The sequence below is a fragment of the Lissotriton vulgaris genome, chromosome 1_1 (assembly GCF_964263255.1).
Source record: "Lissotriton vulgaris chromosome 1_1, aLisVul1.2, whole genome shotgun sequence".
Classification (NCBI taxonomy): domain Eukaryota; kingdom Metazoa; phylum Chordata; class Amphibia; order Caudata; family Salamandridae; genus Lissotriton; species Lissotriton vulgaris.
The window spans coordinates 540,402,929-540,421,536 of record NC_141685.1 but is presented as its reverse complement, the minus strand read 5'-3'; the positions used below and the strand labels follow the sequence as shown (position 1 = coordinate 540,421,536).

The following is an 18,608-nucleotide window of genomic DNA, read 5'->3' as shown; positions in this document are numbered from 1 at the left end:
CGAAAATACATTCCTGTCTAGTGATTTAGGAAAACATCTCCCCAGCTGCAGAGCAAAGGGCCCGGCCTTTCTGTCTCCGTGCAAGTAATTCATTGCTCCCGGTACCATGGTAGGCCCATGGCCCCCTCGCATTACACGTAGACACGTAGTCACATATGCATGCACTAGCAGTCAGTATAGAATAGCCTCTGCCCGAGAGACCTTTCCTTCTAGATAATACAGTTCCTCAAACACAAGATACTAGATATGATTTGGGTTTAGGTTGTTCTGACACGCCAGACTTCTGTCTCCCCGTATAGTGTAAATGTCAAGTCCCCTTCACCCTCCAGTTCCACGTCAATCACACGTCATGCTGCTGCGCGCGCATCTCTGCCACATATTTCTGCTGACACTGCAGGATTCTTCTATGGATCCACCCACCTGTGACACTCTCATGTGACGTTGTCTAGCACACACCTCCGTGTACGCCCTCGTGCACGCCTTCTGTTACGCACATGTGTTCTTATCTCGTTTCTCTCAGCTGTTACGCCTTCTGTATCCATCACCATTATATGCATTTACTATATATATTGTACTCTGTTAATAAAGCATTGTCTATCCCTTCCTGTTCCTTCGTGGTGAAGGAACATGATACCTGGTTCGAACCAATTCCATTTTATGGAATAAAACCCTTATAAACTCAGATGCCACGCACTCTGCCTCTCATTTTTCGATTGAGTTATTTTATTGAACTTTACTGCATAGAAATTCAGCAGGTAAATCTTTAATTACCACAGTATTCTGGAACTTCTTAATGCATCCCTTATGGAGTCTTCCGTCCCTGCTGACTGGAAGCATGCTATGGTGGTTCCTCTATTGAAAAAAGCTAATACAGACCCGGCTCTCCCCTCCAACTATCGACCGATTTCTTTGCTTGCCGCCCTCTCTAAAGTCCTGGGGAGGCACATTAATATCCAGTTATCTCAGTATGTCGAAACTAACGAGTTTCTCCATCCCTCCCAATCCGGTTTTAGGACGTGCTATTCGACTGAGACAACACTTTTAGGAGTTACAGAATTGAAATATGGATGCGGGCGAGACAGTGGCTTTGGTGCTATTGGACCCGAGTGCGGCCTTCGATACAGTCTCCCATGCCGTACTAATACAATCCCTCCAATCCATAGGAGTTACGGGCGCCGCTCTAAACTGGCTGATTTCATTTCTCACGAACCGTACTTTTCAGGTTTTTTCATCTACTGCCAATTCATCACCCCATGGGGTCCCACATGGCTCTATCCTTAGTCCCTTGTTATTTAACATTTATGTTAGACCCCTAGCTACTATTGTTGAGGAATCTGCGTTGTCGATTTTTTTCCTATGCCGACAACACCCAGATTGTCTTCTCTCTTTCAGCAGGGAAGACTTCAGAGCCCTCAGCCCTTGGGATAGGGCTAAACAAGGTGGCATCCTGGATGAATGCAAATTTTCTAAAATTGAATGGGGAAAAAACAGAGGTGTTGGTCCTGGGCAAGGAGAAAGGACTCTGGGGCCCTGTACATTGGCCGACAGAAATGGGTCCTCTTCCTCAGCACTCTACGCAGGTCCGCAACCTTGGCTTTATTATTGACAAATCTCTATCTATGCGTTAACAGGTCACCAAGGTTGCGGCTACCTGCTTTACCATCTTAAGATGGCTGAGGAAGATTGTATGGATGTTGCCTGCCCCTACCCAGACAACCGTAGCCCAGGCCCTTGTCACTGCAAGGCTGGACTACGGAAACATCCTTTACCTGGGAGCTAATAAAGATGTCATGCGCAAGTTGCAGCGTGTGCAAAACACTGCCGCAAGATTACTGTGCCAGGCCTCCAGATTCTCCTCGGTCCCTAGCCTGCTTAACAAGCTACATTGGCTTTCAGTTGAAAAACTGACCAGGTTTAAGGCTTTAACCTACATGTTCTGGATTAAACACAATACAGCCCCCGCTATCTCAAACACCTAGCCCTCCCCTATGTACCTTCCCGCACTCTTCGGTCTTCCACACAAACTAAATTCCAGGTCCCCAAGATAGGATTTTCCCGCATGGGCAGTCGGTCCTTTTCATACTCGGGCCCTGTAATATGGAATGCTCTTCCTCTTTCTTTGCGCATGCACTCCGACCGTTTCTTGTTTCGAAAGAGGCACTAAAAGCCTGGCTATTTGGCCAGTAGGTAGTTCCTACTCTGCTGTTCCTTTGATAGCGCCGGGAAACCCTAGTTGGGTAGCTGTTGCGCTTATACAAATTTAAGAAAATAAATACATCAAATAAATAAATGTCGTATGCAGACTACCATGGTCACAGTATCCTACAATATACAGTATTACAATACTTGAGAGGAACATAAAAACTGAGAGATCTTGGATCCACATAATCAGCTTGAAAGAAAGCTTAAAAGAGGGAGAATACAAAGGAGGAGAGATAGAGACAACAGATAAAAATATGCAAAACCAAGTAAAACCTTACAAAGACTCAGAGAAGAGGATAGGTGGGTATCATGTCACCTATTCCTCCTGAATATGTGTGGCCATTTCTTCATCTATATTGTGCCCCCTGGATAGAGGGTCCCAAGGCTGATGATGCGCTTTGATTCCTGTTTCCTGAGTTGGAATACCCTATTGCCACCTCTGATGTTGGTGTTATTTTGTTCGATGGCATGGTAGCTTGAGATTGTTCCAATCTGAGAAATGATGTATTGCAAAGTGCCTGGCAATGGAGTAATGTTGATCTTGGCGATGGCCCTCATGTGCTCCAGTATCCTCTTTTTAGCCATGAGGGTCGTACTGCCCACGTACTTGAGATTGTGGCAGCATTCTAATATGTACACAACAAAAGTGGAGCTACATGTCAGAAATTGCTTGATGGAAATCATGGTGTCAGTACTCGGGTTGAAATATTCTTTTTTCATCCGGCTACTGCTACAAGCCTTGCAGAGGCTGCATGGAAAGAAGTCCTCTTAGTTGTCATTATTATTCCAGATTAAAGTTTCTGATAACAATTGTAATTTAAAAACAAGTTCTTCTCGTCTACCTCGGTGATAATATCTTAGTCCACTTAGGCATAATTCCACAAGGTATGAGGTATCTTGCACACCATATATAGCACTATGCACTTTAGTTGTATTTTGTAAACTCCCAGTGAAATGATGAAGAATTGACCTCTTGCATGTGACCGAGAAGGAAAGAGATACTGTCATGGAAGAGATTTCGGTAGTAATACATTTTTCTAAAAAAGAATTTTAAAAAATAATTTTAAAGAAAGAATTTTAGGATAATCTTTCATGAATTTTGTGATATATAATTGTTATAAATGTTTTAAGTGTACATTTATTTATTGAATGTATTTATTGAAACCACATTTCGCACTTTCTGTGTAAAGATAGAAAAGTCGACAGCTGGGTGATGTAGTATTTCTTCCCTTTTTATATCTAACACCAAAACACAATGCAAATATTTATTGGTTACCGTAACAATGTATAGTCAGTTTTGGGAGCATTCCGAAATGCGTTATGTGCGGCAACTCTGATGACCTATAAAATTTTTAATTTGCTATTGTGTGGAGTGTTGGAGTTTGTCCGGAGGAAGGTGGGACCGCCCCGTCCGTTGAGAGAGAAAAATACAATTTTTTGGTAAAGGCATTGTGTTGTAAAGGCAACACTTGGAAAAACCATGCATGATAAAGGCACTGCTTGGTAATGCCTGCGTTGTAAAGGCTGTTTCCCATGCCACAGACATTAAAAAAATGGCTCGGCCATAGTGGGGGAGGAAAGGGTGATTGAGAGAGGTTGAACCTCCGGTGAAAGGATTGTAATATACCTTGTCAGCGCAACTTCCCATACAAAAGTCCTGTCTAGTTTGCCGGTCCCTTGTACACTGCACTTGACCGGTCTATGGTTACAGCCATTTGCTATGCCTTGCTGTGGTTCAAGACATATCTCACTTTTGTAGCATAGGACCTAGAGCTGCTACAGGTTTACATAATGCTAAGCGTTGTAAATCAAAGGTCTGCCATTATTGCTTTGTTTTGGAGTTCATAATCAGGGTTTCTAATAGATACTTCTAACCACAGATTCTGCACCTTTTTATTTACCGCAGACATCAGACTGGAAACTTTTTAGTAATTGCTCAAGTGCACTGATAGGTGGCGCCATCAATCCCTGTGGTGGCCTTGTCCCACTTTAGGAAGTGACTGCGCTGGGCATACAAAGGTGCTGACCCAGCGTTTACCCAACTTCCAAAACAGTTCTTTTTGTCATTGTGCTGCAGATATATCCACCCTGAAGACTAATGACTTCTGGCTTCTGCAGCTGTAGCTCACCTTCATGTTGATTATAGACCTACATGATGTCTGCTTTGGTGTCTCGAATTCAGGTATGACTCCATGTCATGTAACATATGCTCCCTGATGCACTTGGAGGCCAAAAGGGAGTAAAAGTCAAAGTTGTATGTCTGTGAGCACTGAAGAAAGGGCTGTTGTGCTAAAAGTCTATGACTCCTTTCTGCTTCAGGTATTAGTCCAGATCTCTGTCCTCTAGGTCCAAGACGAGTCTTGGCGTAAGCACGAGTCGAACAGATGGGTATCCTCTCTCCGGGCAGTTGTCCGACTCCAACCCTAATCCCATTCCTCAGCTGCAGCTGAATTTTCTACCATGTTTGACTCTGCAGCAGGTAGAGGCCTTCAGGGAGTCCTTGCTTCAGCGTTTATTTGACTATTCCGGCTGTCCTTTTAATGCTTTTGGGCAGTGGATTCGCATTGTCCCTACTCAGACTTTTGCTGGGGGGCCTTGATGTGCACAACCCCATTAAATCTTGGCCTGGCCCACCACAGGCACTGGACTGGCTACTCCTCCACTCCTTTGCCAAAGTCCATGCTAGTTTTGACTGCTACTAACTTAGGCCCCGGCTCAAGAGACTGTTCCCGATCAGACACTAATCTCTGATCTGGAGCAGAGTTTAGCTAGACCTCGGACAATATCTTGTTAGGTAATCACTGGGATACATTCTGTGGTGTGTGAGAATTCTCTGGTATTGCCCTTATCTTGACACTAGTATTTCTTAGTACCTTGAGGCCATGTTTGGGTACGACTCTGATGCAGTGCAAGAACTTCAGAATGTCCCCCCTGACGAAAATTATTAGTTGGAAGTGGGCAGTTTGTTATCCCTGACTATACCGATGCTGGACTGTACTTAGACATTCAGAATACGAATGGTCTTGATACATCACCAGACACTGAATTGGCACCCCACTATGGAAAGTACTTTCTGTGTGGTGGTGGCCTGTGGGGCCACAGAGCTGTTGGAACTGCAGTTGTCAACAGTGGAAACTAAAGCTAATTCATAGAAAGTTTACAACCAGTCTCTATTTCAGAGCTTTTGTCACAGTTCATTGAAGACCTAACACTGCTGGTATTTTGGCCGAAACCGTGTTCGATACCTTTGGTAAGTTGCCCCATCCGAAGAAGCCATAGGTTTGGGCCTGCTTGATTTGGACTTTTTGACACAGCCCTCCACACTGGAAAGTCTTGTAGTGCATGCTTCAACCAGCACAGTGAACCTGATTGGGTCCTACTTGGCAGTGATTTGAAGCACATTGATGTGCTTGGCAAGAGTATGTTCTCTTTTGCCAATTTGGCTATTTGGGCTATGAATGCTGCCTGCATGTTGGAAAGTTACATTCATAGTCTCTGGGGTACAGTGAGGGATATCTTGCCTGCTGAACCGGAGGAGTTTCCACATACATTCGACTAGATTGTCTACGACAGACAGGACTCTGCCAATTACATTTTGTGGTCAGGTCTCAACCCCTGTTACTGTGTGGTTGTGCTTTGTGCATTGGTGTAGTAACTTACCATCATGTCTGGATGCGTTCAATGAGTGCAAAGAAAGTTCAGTCATTGCTGGCCAAGAGTGAAATAGAGAGTTCCTGAAAAGAAGGTGGCAAAAAGTGCTATTCAACTACTTCTTGGTGCCCAAGAAAGGCCTGGGGATGGGCTCCGGCCAATTTTGGAAACTTGGATATCTTTCTTCCCAAGGAAAAGTTCTAGATGCCGACTCCTATAGCCCTGGTCCTCTCCCACTAGATCTGAGAGATTGGTTAGTGCCCTAGAATTTGCAGGAAGCATACTTTGACATACCTGTCCTGCAGTCCCACAGGTGATTTCTCCTTTTTGTTGTGGGGGAAGGAAAGCTTTCAAGTTATTGTCCTGCCCTTTGACCTCTACTTGGCTCCCAGACATTTATGAACCTGATGGCTGTAGGTCATTTTTGCCGGTCAAGAGAGCCTGGTTTCCAGTACTTCGCTGGTGTTGAAGGCAGGCTTGTAACAATCTGCCACAGACAGCCATCTTTTTCCTGTCCTTCCAGGGGTTCTCCCTCAATGGACCGAAATCCTACTTTCAGCCAGTACACAGGATACCCTTTTAATGCTCGATTCATGATGGCCATGGCACTGAAATCTTTTCACTCTGCATTGAGTCCAGGACATTGTGGATATGATAGCGATGTTTTGGGCTCAGTCCTGTGTGCTTGCCTGGGCGGACTGAGCTTCTGGGTTTCCAAACCGTGTGTATACTACTTGTGTGTTCTGCACATTGGTGCATGCAACTCAGTAGTAGATCTCCATCTTCAATGGGCTCCACACTGGAGATGCCTCTCTGACCGTATCCAAGTGTCAGATGAGGTGTCTGGATATCTAATTTATAAGTGAAACCAGAGGAACTCTGGTGTCATCCCTTATCGGCACACACTTTCTCGTGTCTCTTTATTGAAAGAAAACACTTTCAAACCATTTTCATCATTTCTTTCATTTCTTTCATGATTTTCATTGTTTTGTTATCAGTTTTCATCGTAATTGTGATCATTCATACATCAGGCGATATCAAAAAGCGTGTCCAATGCATTTCGGGCATTTAAAGTGGCATGCCCTTCATCAGGGAATTGACACTAAAAAGATAACAATTACGATGAAAACTGATAACAAAACAATGAAAATCATGAAATAAATGAAAGAAATGATGAAAATGGTTTGAAAGTGTTTTCTTTCAATAAAGAGACACGAGAAAGTGTGTGCCGATAAGGGATGACACCAGAGTTCCTCTGGTTTCACTTATAAATTTGTTATTTAGACGTCGTGGGCCCTCGACGTCTCCTCATTGAGCACAACAAAGTTGAACTAATCAAAGACAAAAAATCTGAACAATCAAGCTGTGCATCTACCAATAATCTATCATTTAGTGTCTGGATATCTGCCAGACTGTTACACGAATGTCTGTCCACTTCTTCACCAGGCACTATGCTAGTTCCAAGTCCTGAAATAAGGGTCATTTTACTTGATTTGTCCTGCAGGACTTCTTGGTGTAAAGTCCACTCCTCAGCCACACCGCTTTTGGAAGGTTCTGTTTTGGCACCTATTAAAAAGGTGCGGAATCTACGGTTTGAAGTATCCATCAGAAGAACAAGTTACTTACCTTTGGTCATGCTTTTTCTGTTGCATAGCCTATTTATCCTCCGATGCCTCACTACCCTCCCACCTCCCCATTCTGATGAGTGAATATCTAGATGTTAATAATGTTAGATTCGGCACACTTTTGAGGCTTTCAATCTTTTACTGACCCTCTGTGCCTAAAGGCATGGAATGCTTGGTTGTAAACTGATACCAGTGCGTAAGGGCTGTGCCTCTATACTGTCCTATGCTGTCACTTGTAGAGAAGGCACAAGGCTGCCACAGTCTAATTGAGCCACCTATGGCATGCTGCCGCAATTGCTAATAAGTTTATAGGGCTAGTCTGGCACGTAGAGTAATTCAAAGTGTGAAGAATCTGTGCTTGGGTCAGAGTATTCCCCAAAAAGAGCATTACTGAAGATGAGTAACTTATTCATTATGACTCTAATTCAGTAAATTGGTGGCTGTACACCTTCCCTTCTCGATGAGGGTAAGCATGTAGCAATGCAAAATATTTTCTGCTAGTAATTAATTCAGAAAAAGATGGACTATTGATTGATGTCCAGCATCATTGGTGTGATATCTGCGTAGGAGTATAAGCCATAACCTTCTCAGGAGTAACATGTACAAGTAGATTGCTGATGCATGGGGTTCTCCAACCGAGATCCTTGCTGATGGCGAACCTTGTGAGTCAGTAAATAACTAAATGACTTTCTTACTATACAGAAAATGGCAGCCAGTGGGGTCTATAGTGTAGCTGTTCACCTTTGCGTTGGCCAGTTACTTAAGTAGTGGCACTTTGTACTAAAAGCCTGTTCTCAGCTTTAAGCAAGGTCAGTGGGGTGCAGCCACTGCGATGGCCGAACATCTGAGCTTCTGGCTCAACCAGGCAAGCACACCACTATGAAGGCAGATATGAACTCAGTTTCAGAGATGCTGAAGAAGCCAGTTGCAGGGAGTGTCCTTTCAACTTGGTGGCTCGGAAGTAACACTTACTACTTCAATGACCCGATCTGATCGAACTGTGATCCAGCTCTCATGATAAAATCTGGAAGAGTGGAGAACATATCCATTTCAACCAAGTCCTTCACCCCATAGGAGATGTCGCTTTTAGGTCTCGGCTAGCGTGGGCTGCGCACATGTGCAGTCTCGCCAGCGAGACTGAATGACTCTGAGTAGCGAGGGTAAACCCCACCCCTCTTCTCCATTGGCTGGTCTCCTAAACTGCGGCCAGCCATTGGAGAAGAGGTCTGTGTCGTTGTTCTCTCCATCTAAGCCCCGTCCTTTTCGGATTGGGGGGCGTGTTTTTTAGGTTTGTTCTATCCTCTTCTCCATTGGCTGGAATGGTAAACAACAAGTCAAAAACACGCCCGTTGTTTACATTCCAGAAAATGGAGAAGAGGGGAGAAAGAAAAACACGCCCCCCCAGTCTTCAAAGGACAGGGCTTAGACACAAATGGCTAGCGCGGTTTCCATAACGTCTACCCTCTTGCTTTCCGGGAAGCCCAGCTTCCTCCTCCCCCTGCGGGACGCTGCCGTTGCCCAGCTTAGCTGGGTGAACCATCTCTTCCTGGTCGTATTTGCTGTGGCTCACCCAAAGCTCAAGACAAGAGGACTGAACCTAGCGGAGAGCAGCAACCTAAATCCGCGCATGAGCTCCAGGCTGCCGGGGAAAGTGTGGGAGAAGCTATGACAAGCGGGCTGCGGTGCATGCATCGCCTTCTTCTAGCGCCTGGAGCCGAAGCCGGGTCTGTGTACAGCACTCCCATTAAGTGTGTCAGAGGTGCTCCCTGGCGCCCCCGCCTACCTCGCCCCTCCCCCCCTACCCCCCCCACCCATCCCGGTGCCCGGGCTGCGCTCCCCTCTCCCTGGGCGGCATCTCATCCTCCTGGGACCATGGCGCTCCGGGCCCGCTTCCTCTTCGACTTCAAGTCGGAGAACCCGGGCGAGATCTCACTGCGGGAGATGGAGCTGCTGACCCTGTGCAGAGCGCAGGACATAGAGGGCTGGCTGGAGGGAGTCAACAGCCGCAGCGACCACGGCCTCTTCCCGGCCTTCTACGTGGAGGTGTTTGGGGCGGCCGAGCCCGCCCTGCCGCCGCCCCTGCGGCCGCCCGCCCCGGAGCCGCACTAACCGGTCCGCTATGCCAACCTGCCGGTGGGCGGCTTCTCCTCGGAGCCGGTGCAGTCCTCGTTCCGTGCCCCGCAAGACTCGGCTCTCCCGGGGGCGCTGGCGCTGATGCAGCAGTGGCTCTCGCAGTCCTACCTGCCCGGGCCCCAGCATGGAGCCCCCTACCAAACCAGCCAGGGCAGCGACGACGAGTGGGACGACAGCTGCTCAACTGTGACCGTCTGTGCCAGTACCCGGAGTACGAGGGCGGCGCGCCGGCCCGCTAGCGCGCCGCTACCCGCTTGGACGCATCCTCCCGCTCCTCCTACCACCCTCGCAGGCGGGCAGCGCCAAGGGCTCGGCACGGTCAGCCTCAACCGCTTCTCCACCTTCGTCAAGTCCGGGGGCGAAGCCTTCGTGCTGGGCGAGGCGGCGGGCTTCGTGAAGGACGGAGACAAGCTGTGCGTGGTGCTGGGGCCACACGGCCCGAGTGGCAGAAGAACCCCTACCCCTTCTCCTGCTCCATTGACGACCCCACCAAGCAGACCAAGTTAAAGGGCATGAAGAGCTACATCTCCTACAAGCTGGTGCCAACCCACACTGCGCGCCAGGTGCACCGGCGCTACAAGCACTTCGACTGGCTCTACACCCACCTGGCCGAGTCCGTGCCTCCCTCTTCCCCCTGTTGCTCCGGAGCGTTGCGGTCCCTTCCTGGGCTCAAGCTCCACCCTGTGCCGCTGCCGCAGGAGAGTGCCCCATGTGTTCGCAGGACTCAGGCCGATCTGAGCGGCTTCCGGAGCAGCCTTCCCCTACCTCTGTTACCAGCCTGCCGGGACTGCGGTAAGTGAGGTGGTGTAACTGTCCCCTTCAGAGTGGCTGCCATGGGCTCCTTCCCATCGGTAAGGCTTGGCTGCTGTCTGGCTCCACCACACCATCACAGTCTGACCCTCGCACCCACCTCCCCCCCGGGCTCAGACTCCTCAACCTTGGGCTCAGACTCTTCAACCCTTAGCTTCTCAACCCCCTCAGATTGGGGGATGAGGTATGGGGGTCTGGGTCTGACCCACCTCACCTCTGGGATCCCCACCGTCCATAGATATGGGGAGGAGGCATGGCAGTCTCACCCCTTCTGCCACCTCACCTCTGGGCTCTGCACCGCCGATAGATTGGGGCAACTGGCATGACAGGTTGACCCCTGCACCATCTTACATCTGGGCGCTGCACCGTCCATAGATAAGGTATGGCACTGTGACCCCTTCCCCCCACCACACCACTAGGCTCTGCACCGCCCACAGATTTGAGAATCAGACCTGGCAGTCTGACCCCTTTCCCCATCACACCTAAGGGCTCTACACTGTCTGACAAAGGAGAAGGGTACATAGTGCAAAGTTATAATGGGCAAGAGCACATGCCAGATGAAAGAAAGAAACACACACCAGGGCCCCAGGAAGAGCTTTGTTTTTTGTCATGTTTTCCAAGTAAAAAAGAGCACTTGTAATTAGGAGTTAATTCATGTAAACAAAACTTCGTGAGGCCATAAATCACATTGTTATGTTTAACACCCTCTCCCTCTGCCAAACAGCACCACTGCAGGGCCTTTCCGTAAGAGGGTGAAGGTGATAAATGAAATGTAAAAAAAGACATTTCTTCCAAGATCATAGACATCAAACAGCCGAACGCGCACAAAGACACAAGCAGGCGGCGTGTTTATATATCACTAACTCATTATAAAAAAAAAAAAAGTTAATAGCAATACAGCTTAGCTGTTACATATGTAATGCAGGCACTTTATAATAACAAATACTTTGAGTGTGCTGTGTGTGTGGCTGTGTGTGTGTGTGTGTGTGTGTCTGTAGCTGTGTGTCTGTGTGTGTGTGTGTGTGTGTGTGTCTGTGGCTATGTGTGTGTGTGTCTGTGGCTATGTGTGTGTGTGTCTGTGGCTATGTGTGTGTGTGTGTGTCTGTGGCTCTGTGTGTGTCTGTGGCTCTGTGTGTGTGGCTCTGTGTGTGTGTGTGGCTGCGTGTGTGTGTGGCTGTGTGGCTGTGTGTGTGTGTAGATGCAATAGGTCTCGCATTTGCGAGCGATTAAGCTATTGGCATTGTAAATGACAATGCCATTTATTTATCTGTTTTCAAAACCAACACATAAATAAAAATGTAGTCATTTACAATGCCAATAGCTCAAACTTTTGCAAAGGCGAGACCGTTGCATTGTAAATGCTTGTACCCTTGCACTCCGTAGTTCCAGGTTCTGAACAAAAGGAAACTGGGGTCTTGTAGGGATAACATACCAATGCAAATCCAGGCATGAACTTAAGGGCACAGACTATATGGAGAAGTTGAGGAGCATCTAATTCTTGGGAAAATAGGAAGAAGTGTAAGGCGAAAATGAATTTTGGAGGGAGGGGATTTGATATGAGCCCAGAACCGACTAGAGGAAGCAGTTCTTTTTGGCCATGCATGGATGCTGCAGTGAGAAGGTTTGACTGTAGACATGTAAATATAAAAGGGAGTGGTGACTACTCGAAAACACAAAGCAGTAGGCTTCCTGCAAAAAATGAAAAAGCAAGTCAAGGCAAGGGGAAAACCGCATTTATGCCCCCACCCTCAAACCTGTGGGGCTACTTCTGCAAGGAGAAGAGAGCACAAGTAACTTAGTGAAAAGAAAATGCAGAGTAGTACACATGTGAAATTCGTATTTCTAAACACAAACTTAGCGTCACCTGGAAGGGCAAAAGTGTACATGTGTGAATGAGGTTGAGCCATGGAAGTTCTTATCTTCATGGCAGACAGCACTGTTGTGAGTCTATTAGACCGATGAGGCAGGCCCTGAGTGCGCAGAGAACAAGATGAAATTTGCCACAATACATTGAAGACGTTACTCTAAATGCTGCCTTGAAATCACTCCACCTTGTTAGGCCTTGCCTGAGACAGCTTATGCTCTGTCGCTTGTGAGACATTTTGTTGACTTTTAGAGGACTTGGAGACTGCTCAGTACTTACCATTGATTGTCATTATCGTCACTCTCATTTCCTTACTTCTCATTGGTTAGCGCATGTCAGCTTCCCTTCCTCTTTGTGTGTTTTGTCCCTTCCCTAGAGCATGGACCAAGTACTGCTCCATTTTGGCGCCCAGTGTCCCTCCACTGATAGTGTGCTTTTGGAGGTACCTTTTTTTTTTATTTTAGTTGTCGCACTCCCTAAAAGTGCATGTGTTTTCAGGCCATCTATTTCCCCCAAACCTGTCAAGCGTTGTGTTTTGCACCTGCCCATTCCACTGGCTCCCGTTTTTGCTTGCCTCTGTGTCTCACCCCTCCCGCATTTTGTTGTTGCCCCATACTCCTGCCCTCCGCCCCTTTGCTTGGCTCTGGCTGTCTGGAATCTTATTAAGAGATTCAAGTTCTTTTTTTGCTGTGTTTTGTTTGTTTGTTCCATTTTTATTAGCCCACACTGCTTTTTCTACCCTGCCTGATTTCTCCTTTCTTGTTATTTCTACCACGATGCACGTCTTTTAGCGTTACATGACGACCTGGTGCTCACAAGGATCTTATATGTTTTTTTCAAGATGGGAAACTGATCTAATGGTAACGTTTTAATTGTTTTAAATATTGTGGGGAAAACATATTTTGCTCTTGTGGTATCATTTACATAGCACTCCATGTACAATTTTGCACTTTCGAAACCCATATGTCATAGTGGTATTTTTCTTTCATGCAAATGTGTCTGCTTACAACTCAAGAATTTGTGCAATGCCGTAGACATAAGAATTGTTTAACTCTTATTAGCCTCATTAGCAGTCCATGAGTTACGATGGCAGTAAAATAAAACCTAATTTTTAGTGTTTCATAAAAATCCTGTGGGCTCGACATGGTAATTTGCACGAATTGTAGCTTTCCATGTATACCATAATCCCTACACCAATCAGTTGTCCGAGGAGGTAGACTTAGTGTTAAAATGGATGGCTATTTTATTCTTATTTTCTCCACTCTAAAGTCGTTTTCTATGTGAAAAATATCTTCTACCACCCTCTCCTAAAGCAAGAATGTGCTTGAGGTTGTTTCAGAGGAAAGTCAAAGGGGATGATGGACGGAGTGTTGAACATTGCAAGCACTCACCCCCAGTCAAAAGATCTGGGTTTAATCCATCACCGTTCTTTAGCCCACTCTGCCACCCCAGTTCAGACATGGCCATATGCAAATCAGTCTGACCCTGTGCCTCATTGGAACAGTCCAGCCCGAACTGCCAAGCCATGTCTTCCCTGGACTGGAAAACAAGCATCCTGGGACCGGCTTCTGGCTCATCAGCCAGGCTAGTTTGAATTCAGTGGCAAAGTGAGCAAAGAGAGCAGCAGTCACTTCATTCTCAAAGGGCACCTCAGCCTTTAGCACAGCTATGTGCCAGATAATAACCCTTTTTCTGCCTTTTTTCAAATCCGCAACAGTGGTCGATTGTCTGGTGTTAATTTCTTCAGACACTTATTCTGTGAATTATGATTTTGGAATTTTATCTCCTGAATCCGGCTTTTTGCAGTTTGAAGTCTGAGCGCATCAGTTTTCGTAAATGAGGCGTTAAGATACCCTATTTATGTTTAACTACTTGTGAAATAATTATGGCATGTTTCTATTTATTTATGTATTTTTTAGGCACGCAGGCATTACACATGGAACCAAATGTTCTACCCTGTAACATAGATGAAGAAAGCAGCCTGATTGCCAATGTGTGGGCGCTAAGAAATCAATTGATGAAAACTGAGAGGAGCCTACTAAATTTGGGGGACCAGCTTTGCAGGTACTGCCACACCACTGCTGCGAAATGTTTGGTACTTGTGTTTGCATTGCGGTAAGTTATGATGACACATATTTAGATGCCAGCATTATTATAGCTCAACTGGCCTGTATACATCATAATTACCCGAGCCTGTCAGTTCAGTTCATAAGCTTTATTCGATTATTCACAACAATCATAAAAGCACACAATTAAAATTGTCACATTAAAAATGTTACAGGGCAAAAGAATTACATATATTACAAAAATTAGAACAACTCAATAGAGGCAAAATCATGGACTAGGCAATTAATTTATACAGAAGGTAGGAAGGCAATGTTAAAATTCCAGACTTTTTCTAAGGGACACTGATTTTAAAATAAAGGTTGCAGTAAAAAAGCAGATATCCGGGGTATCGAGTGCAAATAGTAATCTCAGGGCATTGGCAGTTGTAAATACAGAGTATTTCTTAAAAACGGGTTTAAGATAACACAAACGAAGGTGCATATACAGTGGACAAATTAGCATAAAGTGCAATGTGCTCTGTTTGGTGGTACCATCACACGGACAAGGAGTTGAACTATGGGTTTTCATCCGTGGAAATGCCACCAGGTTATGGACAATGCCTAATCTCAGCCTTGTGAGTACAAATTGATGTGACTGTTTGGTAATTGCTTTTAAATACTTGGGCATGCCATAACCTTCCTCTTTGTTAGTAAAATAAAAAACATGAGTTGTAAAATGGCTACTTTGAACTCTATGCCTATTGGATATGTTCCCCAAAAAAACACTTGTAATCTCCTGTTTGGGTATATTGATGGCACATAGGGGGTCGCTGTGAACATCCAAATCAAAGATTTCCTTATAGGACGTTAAAACATATTTTAGCCAGGGAATCTGGCGGACTTTGTCCAGGCGAAGACAGTCTTGGATTATTCGCCTGGTAAATCCAGTTTCGTCCTTTGCCCAGATTGACCTACATACCATAAGGGGTCTCAATCCTGTTAGATCTGTCAAATATTCCAACCCCACCTCTTTGTGAATCAGTTCGGTGGATGCCGACGGGGGGAGACAAAGAAGTCTCTTAAGGAACAAATTCTCTGCTACTTGCAGATCCCCTTGGTTGCAATGGCCCCACACTCCTGAGCCATATAGGGCAATTGAAGCACATCTGTGCCGGTAGACATTCAACATATCAGGGATGCGGCGGCTGCCCAGTTTAGAACCAAAGCAAAATACTCCTGAGGACCCTTTACCCATCTTGGCCCTGAAATTCAATAGCTCCGATGCCCACGACCTACTACTAGTAAAAGTTATACCAAGATAACAAAATGTATCCACGACCTCAATTCGATGTTCCCTGAACTGGAATGATTTAAGTTGATTCACCTTTTTCCCACAGGCCATGATAAAAGTTTTAGAATTATTGATTTTTAATTTCCTCCCCTGAATAAAATCATAAAAGTGGTTCATAAGTTTTTGGAGACCTATTGGAGTTCTCGAAAGAAGGACAGTATTGTAGGGGCGTCAGCTTGAACCCTCTTCAGGTCGGACTCCATAGAGTTTATTAAAAGGGAGAAAAGTAACGGGGCCAAGACACATCCTTGCCTGATACCAGATTTAACCCTAATCTTCTTAGTGCATTCCCCCGCTTGCCCAAAGCGATCTGAGCTGACAGCTTGTTATAAAGTCTAGCCAGGAAGTAAATTATTGCTGCCGGGGCTCCCATTTCGAGTAGGGTGGACCACAAGAGGGTATGATCCACCAGCTCAAAAGCACTTGAGAGGTCTGCAAAGCAAAGAAAGAATGAGCCCTGTTTAGCTTTGGTGTATTTCCCTATGATAAGATCTAAGTTAATACACTGCTCAATTGTGCCGAGACCCTTCCGGAAACCAAATTGGGAGTCCGCAAGGATATTATTGGCTTCCGCCCACTCCTCCAGTCGCATCAATAAGACCCTGCTCATAATTATTAATGAGGAATCCAGAAGGGAGATAGGGCGGTAGTTCTTGGCCTCTCCTCTATCCCCCTTCTTATAAATCGGCAGGATTATGGATTCACTCCAGGTAGATGGAGTACTGTCTCTAACTGATGCATTAAACAACTGGGTCAGGAGGGGGCTCCAAAGTGCCAGATCAGTTTTATACAAGTCGACCGGAACACCGTCCGGTCCTGGGTGCTTCCCCCCTTTACTCTTGCGGATGGCATTATCTACTTCTTGAAGTGTAATCCCCAGGGGTTGTTTATGTTCTATAGTATCAGCGCTAAGACTATCCTGAACCTCCCTGGCCGGATCAAAAATTCCTGTGAAATATTGGACCCAGCTATCCTCACTAACCTGAGCTGTTAAAACTGGGAATTCCTCCTTTTGGAGGAATGGGCTGTTGACCGTACTTCAAAATAACTTACTGTCACGCGGCTCCACCGCTTTAGTCAGGTTGTCCCAGGCTTGCTTCCTAAGCTCCTGTTTTCTACGTGTCAACTGGTGTTTATAAGTCGCCTTGAGAAGTGTAATGGCATCCCTATCTCTGGGTTGCCTCGACAGAGCCCTCTTTAGTTCTTGTAACGAGTTTGTGCAGGCACTGTCGAACCAGCCTAAAGCTGCCCTCTTGGATATACCCTTAGTGATAGTAAGGGAACTTTTAATTATATTGCCTAGTTTCTCAAAATCGGCGATAATGCACCGGGGGGGTAGCATTGTAGTCAAGACAGCGGAGTAGCACTTCGGACCCTGCACCCGCAATTTTCCGCAAAAGTTTATCAGAGTTATCCCCACACCATTTAATCTGAATACCATTTTGCCTACAAGGGGTGATCTCATCACAAATCATGCGCTTATTACTGGACATAGTCCCCCAGATGGAGGTCGACGTAGTGATGGCATTATGGTCACTAATACCAAGATCAACCATGATAAGGACCATACAGAGTGGGGCAATATGTACTGATAACAACAAGTGGTCAATGACGGAGGCTGAATTCCTCCCAACAAAAGTCGGTGCAAAATTACCCTCTTTATCCGCAGCAGGTTGATGGATTAGCAAATCAATTTTTAACATAAGGGTGTTAAGAGAGTCGCCGTAGGGAGTGTGGATAAAATGGGCCCGGTGCTCCCCGTTATCCCCGTCTAACCCACATACATTAGTAAAGGAGTAGGGACAAGTACAAATGTTGAAATCCCCACCCCAGATGATATCATAGAGCTTATGGGTATCTCTACAAATTTTCTTTACAGCTGTCTCAAGCTCATCTACAACCCAAGTACTCGTGGGATCGAACATATTGTTGTAGTGGTTAATTAACAGAGTATCGCAACCCCCACTTTGTTCCAACCTTAAAATTTGTGAGTGGAATCCTACAGTAGAATGGGATTTCACACGTACAGGGAAGTTCACAGACAGTAAAATTACGAGCCCACCTTTTGCCCTACCCATTTAGACTCTTGCGCTAGGTTGTTATAGGACACAGAGCCGTCAAAATGGATATCTGACGCAGACCAGGTCTCCTGTAAACAGAGGATGTCAAACTAGGAAAGGGATTCCCTCCATCCCAGAGACGACACCTTCTGTCGCCAACCGGCAATGTTCCAGCTTACTAGTTTGAAACCAGGTAGACAAGGGGCAGGCTCTGCAATCCCAAGGACACTAGGGGGCACTGAGGATGGTAGTGTTTCCTCTAGGGTATCCAAAGAGGCTAATGGGTGGTGGGTGTCCTTCCGTGAGGTCTGCTTCCAAGGGTAGCTCCAGGGGTTTAATGGAGGTAAGAGAGGGTAGCATCATAGGGGCTACACTCATTGGCAAACATTTTGCAGGAGATTTTACATTAATTTCAACCTTACCAGTCAGTAAACTATTACCAGTGTCAGGAAGGGAAGAACTTGGATCCTGAGCTGGGGGTAGTCAATCGACTCCATCTAGGCTATCTAGACAACTGAACCGATTGAAATCACAGAAGGGGGCATACGGGGGCATCATAACTGGTCTTCCATCATATCTTCTTTGTCTACCCCTCCGCTCAACCCTAGTCGAGTCCTCTCTACCTCTACCATGGTACGTGTGATTGGGTGGAAAGAAAAAGGACACTGGGAGCGTCTGAATGGTGGAGTCAAAGGATCTATTAAAACCCGCACAAATATGTGAGACCGTTCTGGGGTCTATAAAACTGACCGTTATGCAGTCCCCATTTATGGTCTTTACAGTTTTACCCAGCCAGGGCACCCTTCTGACCATGATAATTTCGTTGTGGAGGTGGGCCGGGAGGGGTCTATTCCAATTAAGCCATCT

General features: G+C 46.1%; 1 protein-coding gene and 1 pseudogene across 3 annotated transcripts in view; both read left to right on the top strand.

Annotated features, from left to right (window-relative positions):
- CCDC18 (coiled-coil domain containing 18) overlaps window positions 1-18,608 on the top strand; it is a 1,483,839-nt gene that overhangs the window by 105,783 nt on the left and 1,359,448 nt on the right. For all 3 annotated transcript variants that reach the window (XM_086953919.1, XM_086953920.1, XM_086953918.1), the window contains exon 2: window positions 14,205-14,349. In XM_086953919.1, coding sequence (XP_086810045.1) covers window positions 14,205-14,349 — 145 coding nt within the window. The remainder of the gene's footprint in view (window positions 1-14,204; window positions 14,350-18,608) is intronic.
- LOC147747448 (sorting nexin-18 pseudogene) lies at window positions 9,351-10,411 on the top strand (annotated as a pseudogene).